At 37.3% G+C, this 19,905-nt stretch overlaps 1 protein-coding gene across 3 annotated transcripts in view; it reads left to right on the top strand.

The window, feature by feature from the left end:
- The window catches only part of ARHGAP21 (Rho GTPase activating protein 21), a 106,685-nt gene that overhangs the window by 67,893 nt on the left and 18,887 nt on the right, over nucleotides 1–19,905 (top strand). For 2 of the 3 annotated variants that reach the window (XM_042888179.1, XM_042888181.1), the window contains 3 exons: nucleotides 1,484–1,538; nucleotides 9,549–9,578; nucleotides 11,080–13,027. In XM_042888179.1, coding sequence (XP_042744113.1) covers nucleotides 1,484–1,538; nucleotides 9,549–9,578; nucleotides 11,080–13,027 — 2,033 coding nt within the window. The remainder of the gene's footprint in view (nucleotides 1–1,483; nucleotides 1,539–9,548; nucleotides 9,579–11,079; nucleotides 13,028–19,905) is intronic. The other variant, XM_042888180.1, reaches the window with a different exon arrangement.

Below are 19,905 nucleotides of genomic sequence, written 5' to 3'. Positions count from 1 at the left end.
AGATACAGGTCAATATTTTTATTTGTCTTAAAATTCAGTATTCTGAAAAACTCCAAGAACATTTTTGATGATTTGTTTTTCTTAGCTGTGTATTGATCTAAAAGGAAAAAGTGTTAACCTCTCACTGATGATATTTGGTTTCAAACCTAAATTAATTTGTGCTTTTTAGAGAATAAATCTTACAAGATGAATAATGGATTAAGAGTATTGTGAAACCTAATATCCTTACTCTGCTGTTTTGGAATGCAGCCTTGTGTCTGTGGCCAATAACAACTGGAAGAGGAACCGCAGATGAAAACATTTTTCATGTGTGAAAGCATAATAAATCACATATTAGATTTTTGAGGTGACAACTTTCAGTTCTGCAGGAGTAAGAAATAGAGATCTTTTTCAGTGCTTTCATAGACTGTCTTGTGTGTCCTGAAGTTAGTGGCTAGTCTCCGTGCTGCTTCTGTCTTTTCTCAGCAGTGAATTGCACTGCTCAGTACAGATCAGCTCAGTCCTACTCTGATCTGTCCAGTTAGGTTATTTTCTTTTGGTACTTGTGCTGATACTAGCCTACTTGTTTGTTTGTTTTTGTTTTTTTGTTGTTTCTTTTAAATATCCTTTTTTCTGGGATTTCTGAATGTAAGATTATTAGATATCACATATAATCTCTTTGTTTTCTATTTTTTTGGTCTAGTTAAAACTATCTGTACCAATTGGTCCCTCTCATAGCCCTTCTCTGGACCTATGTGTTCTAGTTCACAAAGTGTTACATTAACTCAGGTGACATAAAAGTGAATTCAGCTGTTGTTTATCCAGTGTTATGAGTATATTCTTCTTTCTTGCTCATGAAAAGACTTTGCTTTGATATGTGCTAGGTGTAGATTTCACTGCTTTGCAGTATTGGACTCTGGATAACCATTAATTAATTTGATATTCAGTGCCCTGATTTTGCCTGTAAATTTGAATTATGTGTATTGAATGGTACAGGTGCCAGGATCTTTATCACTTCATATAAAGTGCTGCTGTTGGTGTCAACAGTTCTTACCAGCAGTCTCAGCACTTAAAGAACCATATGTTCTTCACCTGTTTCTCAGATGTCATTTGACTAAGCACGTTTAGGTTGATTCTGCTATGGAGTGGTGTGAGCAGAATGGTACAAGTCAGTGCTTGTCTTACTATTGCCTGACATTTCATGTAATTTCTTTATGATATAGCAAAAGGTAAATGTTACTTGGGCTGAAAGGTGCTACCTTGTTTTGTCTGAGAAGTTCCAGTCAACTAATATATATCAGGACTATAAGTAATGAAACAAAACTCATGAAGTGTATTGGCTTAATGTACTGGTTTTAAAGAGAATGCAGATGTACTCTTCAGGTAGATTTCTGTTCTACTGTTATTAGCTGGGGCTCTGATGAAAGTTAATGGATTATCTTTGTAATAAGAATTGAAAATATTTTCCAAAAGTTGACATGTGATTTTTTTTGTTTTGTTTCAGTGACAGCATGTTGGAACTTAGTGTTATGCCAAAAGACGAGGACATCCTTCAATTGGTATGTTTATGAGGCTTACATTCAGATGTATGCTGACTAAAGGAAAATAAAATTTTGCTGTTGATTTTGAAGTCTTTGAACTGTGATGCTAGCAAGTAATTAAAATGCTAACATTTAGTGGTTTTGACACTCATTAGATGTTCTCCTACTTCTTTGCCACCTCTGAAATTTCAGAGGAATCCAAATATATGGGAGAATGCCTGCTTCATATGATATTTCTAGTATCTTGTTTAAAAGAGAAGATATCTTAAAATAATGTTTATATTTTTATTTAATTGTTTTCAGTTCCTTATGTTAGAATTTATGAATTGGGTCAGTTTCTGTAACTAGCATTTCTAATTGTAAAGAAACAGAATCATTACTAAATTTGAAGTAATGAATTAGCATGTGGAGCTTAAAATTAGTTTTTATTAATAACTCACTAATTCTTAGTAGATTTATGTTAAAAAAAAAAAGCGATGTGATGAATGTCCTGAAGTGATTACCAATTTTTAAAATTGTAACTGGTGTGAATATTTTGTTGTATAATGACTCTGTTTCAAATTTAAAGTGATGTCCTGCTATATAGGTGAGGTGATTCAGCTCCCATGTAGTGTCTCTAAGTTCAAAAGAGCTGGAAATGAAATACTATATGTGTGTATTTTGAATAATTGGAGGAACACCCAACATATTGGCATTTAGTTTATTTTATAATTGGAAATAGAGGAAGGGAGGTAACAGAGAGCAAGGTAGATTTTGTGGTTAGCAGTCAGAAAACTGTTTTCTAATCTACACAGTGGTAGTAAGACTTGATTTTAAATAACTGCTAAGAAGGAACTGTGGATTTTATTAGCTGCATTTTCCAGAATTAAAGGATGAATAGGCCAACAAGCTAAGTCTGTTATCATGGTCATAATATTTGAGAATATTTTACAAAGAAATATTCATTATTACTGGAACCATTGGGGCCGTGGAATGAGTTTGGGTGGTTGGGCAGTGGGGAGATTTTTCATAAACTGTGACTGTGTAGGAATATGAAAATAGTGGGAGACAGTCAAGTCTAGGTATACTGCATCAACAGCCTTCCTCTCATCCACTGAGTGAGTCACTTGGTCATAGAAGGGCATACAGCTTGCATGAATTCCTTCTGATTGCTGTTGGTCTGCTCTTAGGATGGGTTGATAGATGATTCTGATGTGACATGAAGGAATTTCTCTTCCTGTTTGCTGTGATGTATTTTTGGATACAAACAGGCCTGTCTTGTGGACTGTTGGTTCCATGTATCATCTGCTAGAGGAAAGCTGTGAAGAGACATGTTTTTTTGTATTCTGCAAGACTGACCATTGAGTGTACTCAGACATATCAGAAGCAAAAGGTTTTGAATAGCTGCAGTTTGCCATGCAGAAGAAGTGTCAGTCTTTGATAGCAGAGCTGCAACACCTGAAAATGTAAATAATAGGAATGAATGGCATTATATGACAAGTCATTCATTTGTCCTGTGGCTTTTCTCCCTTGTAGAACATCACAGGGAGAAATATATTAATTTTTAAAATAACAGTTAGCATCCTTTTGAGACATGGTCCACTGCTGTAACTTCACTCAAACAGAAAATGCAAGTGATTCCTCTGAACATGGTGACTGATCATCTTCCGCCCTCGGATGTTAGGATCTAGCTGTCCTAATATAAGATTGGTAAATAACTTGGGTCAAAGCTGAACACCCACCTTTAAAATGCAGTATCTTTGGAGTAACAGCCCAGGATGTTACTCCTTTTACTTCTTGTTTTCAGAGAAAAAAATTGTACTTTGTGACTGTTTGTTTTCTATTCTTATCCTTTTCATTAATGTTATCTTAGCTTTTTCTGAAACTTGTGTATCTGAATGAAGTACAAACCTCATGGCAAATTCTTATTCCTGGATGAAGTATGGCTTACCTAATGATAACAATCTCTGTAGTAGTAGTTTTGTCAGTATATGTTCAAAGTGAATGATAAACTGCAAAATACAGTACCCTCATTAATACAGGAATCAAAACACACTTGTGACAGAAATTTAATGGTAACATTAAGTTATTACCATAGTATTTTTTGTTTAGTTGCTTTTTTTTTTCGACATATGTCAAATTTCACTAAATATCTTTGTATGGCATTATGTAAACTGTTGACATAAATGCAGGTTTTCTGCATGATGAGGAGAAAATAGTTTCATTATATTCAAGAATGATGCTGGCTGTGTATGTTTGTATTATTTCCCAGTCTACTTGGTGTGGTAATGACTGGTTAGGAACATGAGCACTGTTAGTTGCTCCTATAAATATTAAGATAAAGATAAACCTCAAGTTTAGTCTTCAGAAATAGAAACGTTGTCTATGAATTCTGTCAAATTTCCTGAGCAGTGCTTCAAATCATTTGTTAGTAAAAGCAGTGGAGCGTTGCAGTCCATGTTTTGTTGCCTGCTGTGGCATGCATGTGCTGCTTACTTAGAGGGGAATTATATGTGTCATTAGTGAAGTCACTGTGAAAGTCATGTTCGCTCATTCATTGAGCTGATCTTGGAAATGACATTTTGGGGGTTGGAGGAAGAACGTTTAAAACCATCTCTGTCCATGGCAAAAGCTTCGTCTTGGTAAGAACTAATTTCTTCATGCTTCTTTCCAAAATTGAGATTAGTTTACTTATCTTTTTTACAACTTCGAACTATTTCATGCATATTTTGATTATATAAACTGTTACTAAAGTTTAAAATTTGCGATCTGAATTAGACTATATTTTGAAGCAAATGACACAGAAGATTAGCTGAAAGGACAGATGACGAAGTTCTAGTGTAGATGGACTTTGATATTCTTAAGAATTAGAGCAACCAATGCCTCATGACATTAAGTGAGGAAAATATAAACTTTGCTTGACATGCATTTGCCTCATGCATTAGTGCAGATTGGGAAGCAACTGGCTGAGTAGGAGAAAATGAGCCAGAGATTACAGTAGACAGCAGGGTCATTGAGTCAGCAGTGTGCAGTTGTGAGGTAAGACAAATAACAGGCTGGGCTGCATTGGGGGCACCACATTCAGCAGATAGCAGAATGAAGAAAGTTATCTTTCACCACCTGAAATGCTGATGTGGTATTCCTGAAACTCTGTGACTAGTTCAAGGAGGGTGAGAAAGAACTGGAAAAGTCCAGGACTTTTTTTTTAACTACTGAGATGATCAGGGTCCTGCAACACGCAGCCAGTGAGAAGAGAGGTTCAGGAGCTGGGATTTAGCCTTGTGAAGAGCTGGCTAAAGGATGATCTAATAGCAATCCACAGTTACTGGGATAGTTACCAAGATCATGGAGATGCATTTTTCTTAATAGCATCTTAGGAGATTCAAATTAGACATCAGAAAGGGTAAAATAGTAGCAATTTTTTTATTTTTTTTTTTTTTTTACTGAAAGGGTACTATAGCACTGGAATTGCTGCAGATGGTAGCTCCATCTGTGAAAGTTTCTGAGACACAGCTAGACAAAGCAATGGCTGAATTAAAGTGTTGGTGGTAGCTTAGTGCTGAGTGGTAGATTAAACAAACAAATGTATTTGTATATTTAAAATTTTCCTTGTGGCTTCACTTTTGGCTGGGAAAGTTTCAGAATTTCAGCACAGATGTCTGATTTTCCAGCTAAGTTAGTCAGATATGTTTTTGCGAACTGAGGGGCAGAGGACCATCTTCCACAACTGTGCCTATAGTGTTTCAGGCCATTTTGGAATTAAAAAAAAAAAAAGCCTGAAGGAAAGAGAAGTAAGAACACTAGAGTTTTAGTTCTAGTATTCAAGGTTCACATTGGGTCATCTTGTTTGTTTTTGTGAATTTTAAATTCTGCTTGTTTATATGTATTTTTAAGGTAAGGCAAGTGTATATGGCTAATTCAGGTGAACTGATGAGGACGCTGAAAGAGAAGAGAGAGGTAGGAACAAGTGGCTTTTCTTTGCAGACAAAACAAGGATTGGCTGGAAATACAGGAATGCACAAATTAGATGGTGTGTAATCAATGAATATTAAGATGTTATAATTATGAAATAAACAAGATAGTTAGGCAAAGCAGATTATGATAACAAAAAGAGAATAGATAGAAAGCTTACCTGTATTCTGGGCTCACTTACAAAACTCCAGCAGAGTGGATCTCCAGAAGAGATCCTCCCCTACTGGCAGTCAGCTCTTAAATGGGCCTTAGGAGAGGTGCAGCCAGGCTCCACCCTTCCGGCAGCACAGGAGAATTGCCTTCACCTGTGCTCCCATGGCTGACTCAGCGCTCGCCTCAGGTGATCAATCAGAGGTTCAGGCTGTGATCCAGCAGTTCCCATACAGATGGAAATACAAAAACAGCAGGTATGACAAAAAGGGAAGGAAAACAAGTTTGTGGGAGTGTTGTTGGAAACAGCTCTGCCTTATCAAGCTGGAATTAGGAGGCAAAAATAGAAAATGATGGTCAAAGGCCGTAGCAAGTGGTGGTTTGCACAGTTTTGTAGATTGCAGAGCAAACTTCCTGATTTCTTCCAAAAGAATAAAATTAATTAGGACTGAAGCTCAATTATGTAATGCTAATTTTTTCTTTAAAAGCGTGGCTTTTTGGGGTGTTTCATTTTATGTAATAAAGGTACAGAAATGTGCTTTTTGTATGCATGCAAAGCAGTGTCAGTTGAGATATTGAAAAATTATTATGCAAGTTGTCATTCTGTTCTATACTGTGAAAATTTGGAACTGTTATTAATGTGCCTTTTCAACAATCAAGATTGAAAACAAAGTGGAGAGACATTTTTTTTATCAAGCAAGAGCAGAATGTGGACATTTGGAAAATAATATAGTTTGTCATTTAGCTTGCCAAAAAGAGATGGCAGAAAAAGGGCTCAGATAGATATGCTGGAAGCCTTTATTTTTAAAGAAAAAAGTACACTTAAAGGACAACAGTGCCTGAATTCAGAGCTTAAGAATAGACTGCGATACCTGCTTGTTGCCAGAAGGCCCACAATAATGTCAGTCTGTGGTTATCAAATGTATTTTAAACGGCAATCTTTCATCACTCTCCATTTATGGTTTTATTTAAAGAAAACTTGTTTGTAACCATTTTGAGACCAAAAAGAGGAAGAGGTTATAATACGATTGTGTTTCGAGTTAGATCTGTCTACATAAAACTTGTATAGCTTTTTTAACCTTTTTTTTTTTTTGACAGAAATTAGGAATCTTGTATGTGTTAGTACCGGAGATTTCATGTAGACTCCACATTTTAGTGAACCGTGTAGTTCATTTTCTTAATTGTATTTAATCAATCGTTGCTATTTCATAACCTTCAGGTTTACAGATTTAATACTTGAAAAACACAACAAGAGGTGATCAAATGATGACACTCTTCAGTCATTCAGAAGCTCTCCATATGATGCAAAAGTGCCGTGTAAATGCACTCTATAGAGAGATTTGATGTTGAGCCCGCTTTTGGGTGAGCCTTAGCGCTGACTCCTGTTAGTAGACTTTGTGCTGGGAGGTCTGTGGGGATTGGGAGCCAGGATTTTGATATATATTCATGTTGGAATTTACGTGTTTGCTGATTGCTCATTGTGTAAATAAAGAAGGACGTAGCATATGAGTCACTGGATTTTAAAGCGTCAGGCACATTTAGAGATACCACTCTTCAGAACTTCCGTCTTGAACAGGATGTGTTGTATGAATTGATGCTGTGCACTTGGAAAGTTATTTTTAGTGTAACTTAATAATGTTTATAAATGTGTACATAGACTCAATTGGGAAATAATACCAGCAAATCCATGTGAATTTCAGGGGGTTAATAAAATGTTGTGTAGAATGTCTCATTTGCTTAAAACAATTTATTTTTCCTATCATAAGGCATGACTGTGTCACCTCATCAGTTAAAATCCAAATCTGGTTGCACAAACTCATACTAAGTAATTCATCCTTACTCTTCGGAGTTTGCAGGTTTGGTGCAAGCAAAGGCAGATTGTGAGGTGAGAGAGAGATTGATCCCAGTAACTGGAAGCATGCTGAATTCTTAATGAGCAGTCAGTAGTTTTATTCCAGAAACAGAATATTATCCATCCAAGATACTAATATTCTACTGAATTGTTGTATGGTGAGCTTTCCTTGACGTCATGTGTTGTTTTTTTTTTTTTGTGCTGTGGTGGTGGTTTTGTTTTTGTTTTTATAAGATGGGAAAAAAACTGTAAAAAATGTGAAGACTGATTTTTACATCATGGTAGAACTTCCAATGAACTGCTGAGTATTCAGCTCCCATAGGAATTCAAGGTGCACGGCAGGTGTCTGTGTTGGGAAGTTCTCATTGGGATTTTATCAGTTTACTTATCAGTAAACTTTCTGTTGAAATCACAGATAAAGTTCATATTTTCACGTATCACTAGAAAAACTAAGATGAGACAGTAATATTCAAACTGTGCTTTACATATTGTAGCAAAATACACTAAGTAACTAAGCAGTGTATGACTACAAACAAGTATATTGGTGTGCTTCTCATTTTAACTGACTTAAAAAGTAAAAATTTAAATATCGCCTTTCAATTGAAGCAGTTAATATATTTTGTAATCAAAAAGTTGATAATGCATCATTCAGTGTGGCATTATTTGAACAGAGATCAGTTCTGATGCGTGCCTTTCTTTGGAAGTTGCTTAATCTTTGCAGGACTGTAATCAGGATTATGAAACAGAGCTTAAATATTCCTTTTACAGAAATATCACAGCTCTTAATGTAATTTATCTTTCTTGGAAGAAGGGTTATGTTTGTTTTAATGATTTCTTGGGAAATGAGTGGAATGAAATTAAAAGAAGTATATTTCTCCTTTCATCAGAATATCTTGTTCATAATAATAGAGTCTTTCAAATATATCTGCAGTCATGAAAACCTGCTCTTTTTAGGGAGGGGGCAGGGCAGTGAAAATCTAGCCAGCCTTGTTTTGGTCCCTGTAGGAATGTTTGTTTCTGAAGAAGTTTTAATATCTGTGGTTGATTTTTGTCAGGACCTAGGCGTTGATTTTGATACTCATTTGTAGTATGCAGTTACAATCAGATCACAGCAGCTTTGGAATTCAGCCTTTCTGCTGTCAAAGTCAATGAAGCATTGTCTGTCGTGGGCGTGTTTTACAGAAGCATAAAGTCAGTGTATTTTATCTTGACATAATATGCCCATCCCACGTTTTAAACTTTTATCAGCTCTGTAACGTGGTAATCCTTTTCTGATTTGGGTGGGGGGTTGTTTTTGCTTATCTTGCATGCCAGTGACCTCCTTACCATCTGTTTTCTTTTTCTTTGGCATCGTTTCCATTTTCTTACTGCCTATCACAATCTTAAATAACCATTTTATTGAAAGATTTAGAAATATTTATCTTTGTATGTTCCTTCCCTTCATTAGATGTGTGACGTGCAGAAGTAATCTGGCTTGATTTAGTTGTTTTTTTTTGTTGGTTTTTTTTTTTTTTACTACGAATGGAGGAAAAATAAATCACATGAGCAGAGTGTTTCTGCAGCATCATTCCTCCAATTTCAGATGTATGGCATGAAAGCAGCTGCAGTCAGCTGACAGCTTGTGGTCGTGTTGAGATGTATGTGAGGAAGGGGCGTGCTGTTTTAAATGCATAATAAAGCTGTTGTTTCGTCACCAGGAAGCAGGGATGGGAGAAACCCAGGGGAAATGAGAGACAGTAATGTTGCTGTAGTGGAAGGGAAGTCTGGATTATTAGAACCAGAGCTCTGTACAGGCAGTCGTACGGAAGCACCAAGGCAAAATGGCACAAATGTATTTTGTTTTCTGTAAGGGCAGGAGATAAATGCAAGCTGCAGATAAAATCCTGAGATGGACACGCTCAGAAGGAGGGTGAAGTTATTTTTTATGCTCTACTGCCCTTTACCTCTATTGGTACCTTCCAGTGAAATCGGTGTAGTTGTATTTTTAGCTTGCTGTATCCAACATCAATATGAAAACATAATTCTGTCTTTACATCTGTAAGCAGCTTTTACTATGTTTTCCTGTTTTCTGCCAGCTGCAGTTTACAAAGGATGTCACAGCACTGGTAAGAAGCATACAGTAGCCATTTCTGATTTTCTGTAAGGCATGTTTTTCTGAAGTGATTTGTGAGAAGCAAGAATAGGAAATGACAAGTTTGTTGGAAATGACATAGGTAGAGCTGAATTCTCTTGATAATGCTAATATCTTAATTTGTGGTTTGTGCCTGTTAACTTGGTTGGTTTTCTTTCAATGTGCCTTAATATTTCACTAATGCTTAGCGTAACATTTATTGCACCAGTGTTTTAAATGCCTCACCCACCTCTGTACTTTGCTCTGTATTAATTTTATGGCTGCCCTTAGACTTCTGTAATCTGTAGTACTGAAACAGGACACATTGATATTCTGGATTTGAGCATGTTATGATTTGAGAGCAAATGCTGTGATATGGTACCACACCTAAATGTGTGAAAGCTTTGAGAAATCATATTAATCTTCAATTGCATTGGCAGGCTCTGCTGCTGGCTCTTTATTTCATTATGTTTAAACTGAATGGAGTCATGCTGAAGTTTTTAAGTAATGGACTGTCATTTAGAAATGCTGTATGCTTCTCATTAACTTTTTTTTTTTGTATGTGCTGTTAATTTCAAAATGGTAAATGTTGCTTTTCAAAAATGAGGCTAGTGAAACGTGTTACATTCAATATAACCATTTTTTCTCAGGAGTCAGGCTCTAAAGCATAAAGATGAAAATAAAAGCACTAAGGAAATAAATTTGAAATTTAGTTTGTTCTAGTATTTGTAGCAGTAGTGAATATGTGTGGATTTTCATAGTGTTTGTATCTCAAAGTTTAAAATGATGCATATTATTCATATTTTTGCAGTAAAATTTGTGTACCATGTACTGGCTGTCTTCCACAAAATGTAAGATTACTTGTAGGGTATTGGCTCACAACAGAGATTGTTACTGCTTCAATTTATTCATTTTATGTTTAGGCACAGTAGCTTTTATGTAGAGGACATCTTAGATGAGTGTGTGTGTATATCTGTGTGTGTACTTTCACATGTACTAAGTGAATTGAGCTCTTCTATACATGATATGACTAGAGAATTTTCTAGTGTGAGCTGAATTTATTGTGCAGCATTTTAACCTGTCAACTGCTGTAAAATTCTGGTCCCCAGCAATACAAAGCTTAAATGGGAAGGATATTAGTAGAATTGCGATTGAAAGCAAAAATAAAGGTTGAGAAAAATGCTATGTTTTCTGCTCATGGATTTTTGGCAAACCTGACTCAGTGCTCTACCTGTGCTGTCTCCTAGCATTGGTCATCAGTTCAGCTTCCGAATTGTTGAGGGGGGATGTATTTAATTATTTTCTTTATTCTGTTTTGTGTTCAGTATGGGGATGGAATGCTATTCTTAATTTTTTAAACTAGTATTTTGTCTAAAATTACACATACTGTGAATTTCAAACTTGTGTTCAATCTCTTGAAGTTTGTGCAAATGCTGTATTTGGGGACTTCTCTGTCTCCTTTACTACGTAATACTCACAGAATCTTCTGTCCGCAGGCTTATTCCCAAGATGCTTACCTGAAAGGCAATGAAGCTTACAGTGGTAATGCCCACAACATACCTGAACCACCACCAATATGTTATCCACGTCTGACATCTGCCAGTTCTGTTGTGGCACAAGCTGGTGACAAGCTATCTTCTGATTTCTCACTGGGGAAACAGCAAGTCAGCAGACCAGTACGGGCATTGACACAGCCAGAGAGGGCTTACAGAATGGAAATACAAGTGCCTCCGTCACCAACAGACATTGCAAAATCAAATACAGCTGTGTGTGTTTGCAATGAAACCGTAAGGACTGTTATTGTGCCTTCTGAGAAGGCTGTAGATTTGCCATCTTGCAGAAATAATCATGCTGGTCCATCACACAGGACAGAAGAAATAAGATATGGCTTAAAAGATCAAACCACTCTAAAAGCACGAACCACATCACCATCTTCTTCAGCATCCACTGCCATTGTACTTCCACAGACATCATTAACAAGGCCAGGTGATCCAAATGGAACAGTGATTAAGGCTTCAAATTACGTAGTATGTCCGGAAGGAATCCCTAGCACTAGGCCTTCTGTTCAAGCCACAGACTCTCCCTCTATCTCTACAAATCATTACAGTTCTCCATCCTCACACCAGCACATAGACTGGAAGAATTACAAAACCTACAAAGAATATGTTGATAACAGGCGCATGCACATGTATGGCTCCCGAACGATACAGGAAAGATTAGATAGTTTAAGAGCAGCTTCTCAGAATACAACTGATTATAATCAAGTGGTGCCAAATCGCACTGCTTCACAGGTACGACGCAGGAGCACCTCTCATGACAGGGTTCCACAGTCTGCACAGATCCGGCAGCGAAGTGTATCCCAGGAACGACTTGAAGATCCTGTGTTGATGAAAGAGTGGCCACGAAGTGCTTCACAAGATACACTAACTTCACCTTCAATTAGTGCAAGGAATCACAGGGCTCGGTCATGGGATTATCTCAGCAAACAGGGTGAAATGGTAGAAAATTTTCATTCTGAGAATCTTATGGCAGACACAAGTGGAGATAGGAGAAAGACTTACAAGTGGACAGGGTTTTCTGAACAAGATGATCGGCGAGGTATTTATGAGAGACCTAGACAACATGCATTTCATATGTCCCTTCGAGGTCAAAATTTTCCTTTGGCTCCAAGTGGTTATATTTCAGATGGTAGGAGAGTAGGTAGTAGAGCTTCTCTGCCTGGTTCTCATTTTCAGAAAGTTTCACCAGATATAAGAATGTTGCAGCCTTCTCGAGAGTTGCAAACTCCTGGGGGAATTTCAAAACCTATGGCTGTTTCACAAGAAAGGACATCTCTCACAACAGCCAGAAGTTCTAAAAGTAGCTCTTTGAAGAATTCCTCCTATGCAGCAAAACCATCATTTCCCCTTAACCAGAGTTTGGATGTTGTTGCCAGCAAAGACCAAAGAACTGTAAATCATTTGCATCAGAGTGGCCTGTTAAACCAACAGTCAAGAACCCGAGGAGAAGGTACCCCAGATCACAGAACAGAAATGGGCAAAACCATGCAACCCTCCTCTTTGTCTCCAACTTCTGCCAAACGTGTTCAACAAACAAGTGAGAGTTCAACTACCTCTGATAATACAGATGTTTCCATCAGGAAAAGGGGTCATGATTTTGAAAGAGAAAATGCCCATGAGCCTGAAATTCTGCAAACAGATGTTCAAGGAAATGACAAAGATGCAGTTGTCATGCGGGACAAATCACCTTCTGGCCACCAAACTCCACAGCCTTTGAGGCATCAGTCCTACATTCTTGCAGTCAATGACCAAGAGGCAGCCTCGGACACCACCTGTTGGTTACCTAATGATGCTCGGAGGGAAGTCCACATAAAACGGATAGAAGAAAGGAAAGCATCAGGTTCCACCCCGCCTGGTGATTCCTTGGCTTCTATTCCATTTATTGGTGAGTTGAACTGTTAAAGTATACATTGTGCTTTTCTCTGTTAAAGAAGTTGGAGAGCACCATGCCAGGTAGCTGACTTCTGTCCTTGAGAATCCTGGGGTTGAGGGCTCTTTTCTCATTTCAAATAATATTAGTGTGGTAAAAGCTGAAAGCAGTTTTCAGTAGAGGAAAAATACTCTTATTTAGAATTTTGGATCGGGTTTAAGAACTCTACTGTGATTTAATTTTTCTAGAATGTTCCTCAGCCCCTTGGAGAAGGCTTTGTTATGTAACTGTCTGGTGATCACTCCACTTACTGCTCTGATGTTATTTGTGTGGACACCTAGCAGTTACAGTGCCTTTTGGAACATATTTACCGTTACAGTATAAAACATGTAATCCAGTAAAGGGAGAATGGGGATGTAACGGCAATTTGTGAGGAAGAAAACTGATTTTTAGACAGCTGAAAAGGTAAAGAGAAAGGTTTCTGAAACAGGTGAGACTTTGTAGAAATGAAGGCTGTTTCAGGTGAAAGAATATCAGGAAAATGAGGTGAATTAGCAAGTAAATAAGCTAATAAGGTTATGAATAAAAAGATCCATGAAAGCAGAAGATGCAAAAATTTGCCTATAGGCTATGATATTAAAAGTGTTGGAATTCTGTAGATCTTGAATCATACAGTCTGAGCACTTTTCCTTTTTTCTTCCAAATTATCTTTAGCCTTTAGGGTTGTAAATAGTAGCAAAAAATAACGATTAGGGAAGAGGGGAAAAGGTTTAGAGTGTGAAATCATCTGCAGAAGAGAGTTTCAGTGACACACTGAGTTTCTGTTCTACTTCAGTGTCTATGTCTTCTGGCTTTTTTGGTTGTGACTGGTTTCATCCTTCGGAGTCCAGGTCTCTGCAGACCATTTTCCACAGAAGCTGATTTATATCTGCGTTTTCTTGAGTTTAGTATAAAAAGTATTTAAAAAATACTGATTTTTGATTGTCAAAGTTATGTATGAGAAAACCTAATCCATAAAACCATCAAAGAGTATTGGGAACTGTTAAAGGGAGTTAGAGCTTTCTTGCTTTAGCACAGTTATCGTCTAATACGTTTCTGTAGAATGACTTTTTCCTGTGAAATTAGCTATGTTATCTGCTAAAAGACTGAAATAATTGAAGGAGATTTGTGTTTATTGCAGAACAGAAATATGAAACAAGATGCAGTATTTCATTCTTCTGACAGAATTTTAACAATCAACAAAAATGCTTTCTTCAAAAGCTAGCAGATGGTTTTCGTATATTTTTCCTGTTGAATGAGAGGTGTATAGATCCTTTTTTTTTTTTTTTTTTTTTTTTTAAATTACTATTACTGGATGCATCATTACTGTTTGGACGGTTCTCAAGACTCCATTTATTTTCCTTGCAGCGCTGGTGCAGGTTCGCTAGGCACGTAGCCAGTCTTTGCGCATGTTTTCTAAAATTGTATGCCTAAAGTCAGTGTTAATGTTTGATGAAGTTGTGTGTGGTGTTTGTACTCACTGAGACTGCTTGCTGGGAGTTTTCTGGCCCTATGTAATTTAAATTGTGTAAAAGTGAAATCAGTCTGCTTTATAATAGGAGAATGTGTTGAAAAGATTGGGCTTGATTTAAATGAAGGTGTGCCGTGAACTCTTAGTCTTGTGGCTTGCTTCCAGATTTTAGAGGAATGTAATGATGAGAGTTCAAAGAAGCTTTCAACATGGCAGTTGTGTTTCATTCCAGTGGTGGCTGAGCCACTCGGAAGAAAGGAAGTTGTAACTCTCCATCACAGTCTCTTGGCCTAATACCACATGTGATGGAGATTTGGGGATGCATCTGTGCTCCTTAGTCTCTTGAACTGAACCTCCTGAGCAGTATGGAAATACGAAGTGGTGCTGCTAGAGCAGCAGCCCTGCGTGCCACAGCAGCACTCACCGTGGCCTTCCTGAATGAGAAATGCTTGTGCTGGTAGAGGAGCTGTGGAAAACTTCCACTGTAGCTCCAGCACACTCAGAATGAAATAACCCTCCCTTCATAAGGAAGGCTGTCAAATGCTGTTAAGGCTGGGTGTCTTAGGAAGTTTGAATTAATATGCCTGATTCTAAATTTGCTTGTTCCACTATCATTATGCCTAATTACAGCTTCGCTTATAAGCTTAACTGGCTCTTATCAGAAAGATAAAACTCTGGATCTACTTTGAAACTCAGTTAAAAGATCTTTAACTCTTTTGAAGGAAAATTGCTGGGGTTTTTTTCTCATTCTGTCTGGCAGTTGAGAGGATATTACTTTGAATGAAGATACAAGGTCCCTTCCAACCCAGTCGCTCTGTGATTTACCTTGCTGCTGGCAACTGCATTAAAAGAAGTGGATATGACTAGATCATAATTTGGTAGGAAATTGAGCCAGGAATATTTTGCAAGCATCTCTTTCTATATACCGTGATTCCTTGCACCGCATGCAGAAAGCTGAGCAGACTTTCAATCAAGCTTACTTCTGGCAGTTTCTTGCTGAGATTATGGTGATGTGCTGGAGAACTGCCTTCTGACACTGGTCCTTTCACAAAGTTCTGTATTGAAGCAGGGAGATTAAATTTATTTTTCTTTTTGCAGATGGAAAAGAGATGCCTGCCGTTCAGAGCAAGATTTGTAGCTAGATGTAGTAATGCCCTTTGTAAGAGAAGTAGATTTGAAAAAAATTAAACAACATATTGCGTGCTCAAATTCTTCAGGCAAGAACGTGATCCTGCAGAATGAAAAAGTTGCTGGTTTTACAGAAAAACACACCCTGGCACTGCAAGCTTTCAGTACTTTCAGTGTACTACTAAATACAGGCTATTGTGTTTAGATTTGAAAGCTGCTGTTTCTATTTCAGGTCTAAAGAAGGGCTCTGTTCTTGAAATGTTATCTTATTGTTTCATGCTATAGCAATTAGTCTAATGATAGGTTATTCCCTTTAACCAGAAACTCGTCTGTTCTCTGGACCAGTGAAAATACCACCATCTCTGCCAGTGATTTTTTTAGCAGTTACAGTGTTTAATGTATATTTTTCAGACTTAGAATTTATGTGCAATTTCTCTGTTAGGAAAGAAACGATACATTTCTGATCTAGAAGGTAATTTTGAATGTGTCAACCAGCACTTGGATGGAAATTGTTACTTACCTTTTGGAACTACAAGAAAAAAAGTTGACACAGAAAAAAATTATTTTAATATATTTCTTAGGTGTCTGGTATGCATGCCTATGACTTGCAGCCAGCAATGGAGAAACTGATTCTGGTGTCTTTAGTTACCAGTGTAGTTTAATGCCTTGGCCAGTGATGTTTCCTGAATGTTCTTTTCAGCGTAGGTTTCATAATGGCTTATCACAAGAAAAATAACTTTTTCATGGATGTTTTAAAATCTCTGATCTATGTTAAAACATTGTTTTAGATTTTTCTGATCAGTGTCATTTATAGTTTTTCCTATTATGGGCTTCTTTTCATGTGCGCAGAAATACCACATAGGTACTAACAGACTTTTCCTCAGAGGTGTGGTCCCATTTTGGAAAATATCTAGTACAGCCTTACCCTAGAAAGTTTTCAGGGCATTTCATTTCACTATTAATTTGTGAATATCTGATAGAAGTTGAGCTGGGTAACACCAAAGTACCATAGAAATAAGTTGTCCTCTCCTTGCCTGATGCAACACAGACACCAGCATACTTCATGTTGATCCTTTTCATTTTCCAACCACCTGCGCTTGACAGCATTCCTCAGCCAAATTAAATTTCTGTGTGCTCCCAGATGCTTTCTGGGATTAGGGGAGGAAATTTTTCAGGTTCTAAAATACCTAGCTTTAGTTGAACTGTTTAGTCACTTTTCTTTCAGTATGGTGGCATTCTGCTTCTGCAGTGCTGAAAGTAGAGGTGTATAAATTTTAACTTTCGCAATGCCAAAAACTTCTGAAAGAGTTTTTTGCCTTTTTTTTTTAAATCAAATATGTACTGTGCTTTTCATCTCGAAGCCCTTCTCTGGAAGCGCTTTGGACTCAGAAGGTAATATAAATACAAACAGAATGCTGATAGGAACTAGAAAATGAATTGATGTATATTTGCACAACACACTGTGAAAAAAGTTATGAAGGAATAGAAAAAGGTATGGAGTATTTTCCCCATATAATTAGGATATAGTTGAGAGAATATACATGTTCTTTTTTTACTGTAAGAAATGCATCTAGGAAACAGAAACTGAAAATCTCAGACTTAAACAGCAGAGATCATTGCTTGTCAACCCATCGTGTATGAATACCTTAATGGCAAATGGTGGCTGAATGCGGATGGTTGATAGGTATGTTTTAAGGGAACTTTAATTTTAGCAAAAGCTGTTAGTAGTCAAGATGAATACAGAAATCTTTAGCCACTGTGATTTAGTTTTTCCTACAAATCATTGACCAACTATTCCAATCCATGAGAATAGAAATGTAGTGACAATAGAAACAAGAGCTGACATGTTCATTTTTGAGGGACTGTTGCTTCAGTATTTGAGCAATAGCATTGGCACAGCTTTAGACGTGTCACCAGTGTTTCTAAGGTAAGCATCAGTTTTCTTTCTTTTTTTCTGGAGTTTTACAGTGTGGCTTGCCAAATTGCTGTTGCTCCAGGCTGAACATTTCTGTATATCTTATGCAAAGAACAATTTTTGAATCATTGTGGTATTCTGAAATTAAAGAACCAAAGCACAGAATTACAAATTAGTGTTTATAAAAATGTTTGTGTAACTCAAAAACCCACTTTTAACTAAAACTTAAAATTTGAAATCAGGTGTTTGTAACTTCTATAAGAGTTTAATTGAAATGGGAGCATCAGATTTGTTTGGTAAATGGTTAATGTTTTTGAAACAAATCTTAGTATATCATTATAATGTAAAATAATAATGACAGGTAATAAAGGAGTCCTGTAAGAGTTCTTGACCAAAAAACCGTATATTGAGAATTGTACATATTTTGATCATGTGGCAGGATAATAGTGTGATCTGGGACCTTTAGAACCACTGTGTAATGCTTTCTATTACTCTGTAGACATGGATAGCTGTATGTTTACTTGCTTAACACTGAAATAAACAACATATTGTCATAGATCTTACATGGGGAATAATACAGGGAAGCCTTTTTCTGTTTTAGTGAAACTCCATCACTGCAATTAATGCGTTATTTACTCAAGTGCACTAATGGAAGACTGGATTTGATGATTCGGGATTCTTGTTCCAGTCCTGTTTCTGTGGCTTACCAAAATGGATGTGATCAGCATGCAGACATGTTTCCATTATGTTCGTTTGGCTACATGAGGATAATTACGTAAAGTAGATATGTGAAGTGGTTCTTTGTAAAGACAATCAGTGCTGTCAGCATTGCAAGTACTTAAAAACTAGCAAACAACAGAATCTTAACCAGCAAAACCTTCTTAGAGTATAAAGGGGAGCAAGTCTTGACAGTGCAGCAGCTTGTGCTTTGAGATAGGCAATTAAAAGCCACTTCTGTGAGTTATATGTCAGTTTGTTGTGCTGTTTGTATGATAGCAGAGTAGTTTGATCTACTAGTTCGTTTTTGACTGAGTGAAACAGAATTTTGTTGATCATTTCTGGCCTTCTTACTATGCAGATGAAATTGTATACGTGGCCTTTTCATTTGACTGCCTCCCTGACAGACTTTTAAGGAAAATGAATCTTGTGAATAGGTAGATCAGTATTCGTACATCTGTATTCAGCTGAAATTCCGCTTCTTCATAGGGAAGCAAGGGGCCTCTGAGCTATTGAGATGCTGCTTGCAACACTGCCAGGTCTGAAGGGTGCTAAATAGGAAAGCTGATTTTTAGCTTTGGAAGTGACTTTTCTTCCAGTCACCAGCAAAGAAACTTGAGGTGACCTCATCCGCAGGGCAGAGATGGTACATCCTCTGTCACACTTCACCTTTGTAGGCCTCCATTTGGAAATCACCAGTTCTGCTGCTGTAGTTAATGAATTCACTGTATGTGAAGTAGAGTTTGTGTCTTTGAAGATCCAGAATGTTATGAATATTTTTGTTGGATAATATACATTGTGTATGAGTGCTCTTCCTTTGAAGGTCCATAATCTCCAAGTGCGTAGCAGCAGAAACGTGTTTTTGTGCACAGATTTCTTTCTGCTTCAGTTAGCAAATCAGCTAACACAAGTTAACTGTAGTTGGAGTTTTCAGTTTTTAAGAAATCTTCTGTATCTTACCTCCTACAAATGTTCTTACACTGAGAGGCTCTCCACAAAGGCTGGCTGTTGCTGATCATCAGGTGCATGCTTGCATTCTTGTGTATACAAGCAGTATCTGTCATTCCCTTGGGAACACTGTCAGCATGTAGAGGTCATTTTCTGATGTCTGGTCTTAGTTTGCTTCATAGCAGTGTGGAACAAGTGGTACTCACATTCTTTCCTCAAACGAAAAGTGAAACTGGAAGTACTTCTGAAGGCTTTACCCTCTTTATTACAGACAGACACTGAAGGGACACCATCAATCCCTGTAATGACGAACTGAAGAGAATGTGTGTGGCTTCTCCTCTAGCTTGTTTGCTCTGCATGCCTCACTGCGTTTTGTGCAGTCATTTGCATCGACTGCTGAGCAGCACATGTCCTCCCTTGCTCTGTGAGGGCTTTTGTGGCACAGGCTCATTGGTTTATCAAAGAAACTCAAACGGACAAATTTGACAAACACTTAAGAGAAAAGTCAAAATACAGAGGTTCTATGCAGTTATCTGTTAGTTTTAATTGAACAGCAGTGGCAGTGTTTGCAGTGTGTTGAATCAGCAGGCAGTAACTTGTATGGCATACATCACAGTTTGCTCTGTAATCACCTCAACATTATATAAAAGCTTGCCATGAGTAACCTTCAGCTTT

Source organism: Lagopus leucura, unplaced genomic scaffold (assembly GCF_019238085.1).
Source record: "Lagopus leucura isolate 7727_CA_CO unplaced genomic scaffold, USGS_WTPT01 Super-Scaffold_100157, whole genome shotgun sequence".
Lineage (NCBI taxonomy): Eukaryota > Metazoa > Chordata > Aves > Galliformes > Phasianidae > Lagopus > Lagopus leucura.
The sequence above is the reverse complement of the archived record's forward strand: the minus strand, read 5'-3'. Positions and strand labels throughout refer to the sequence as shown.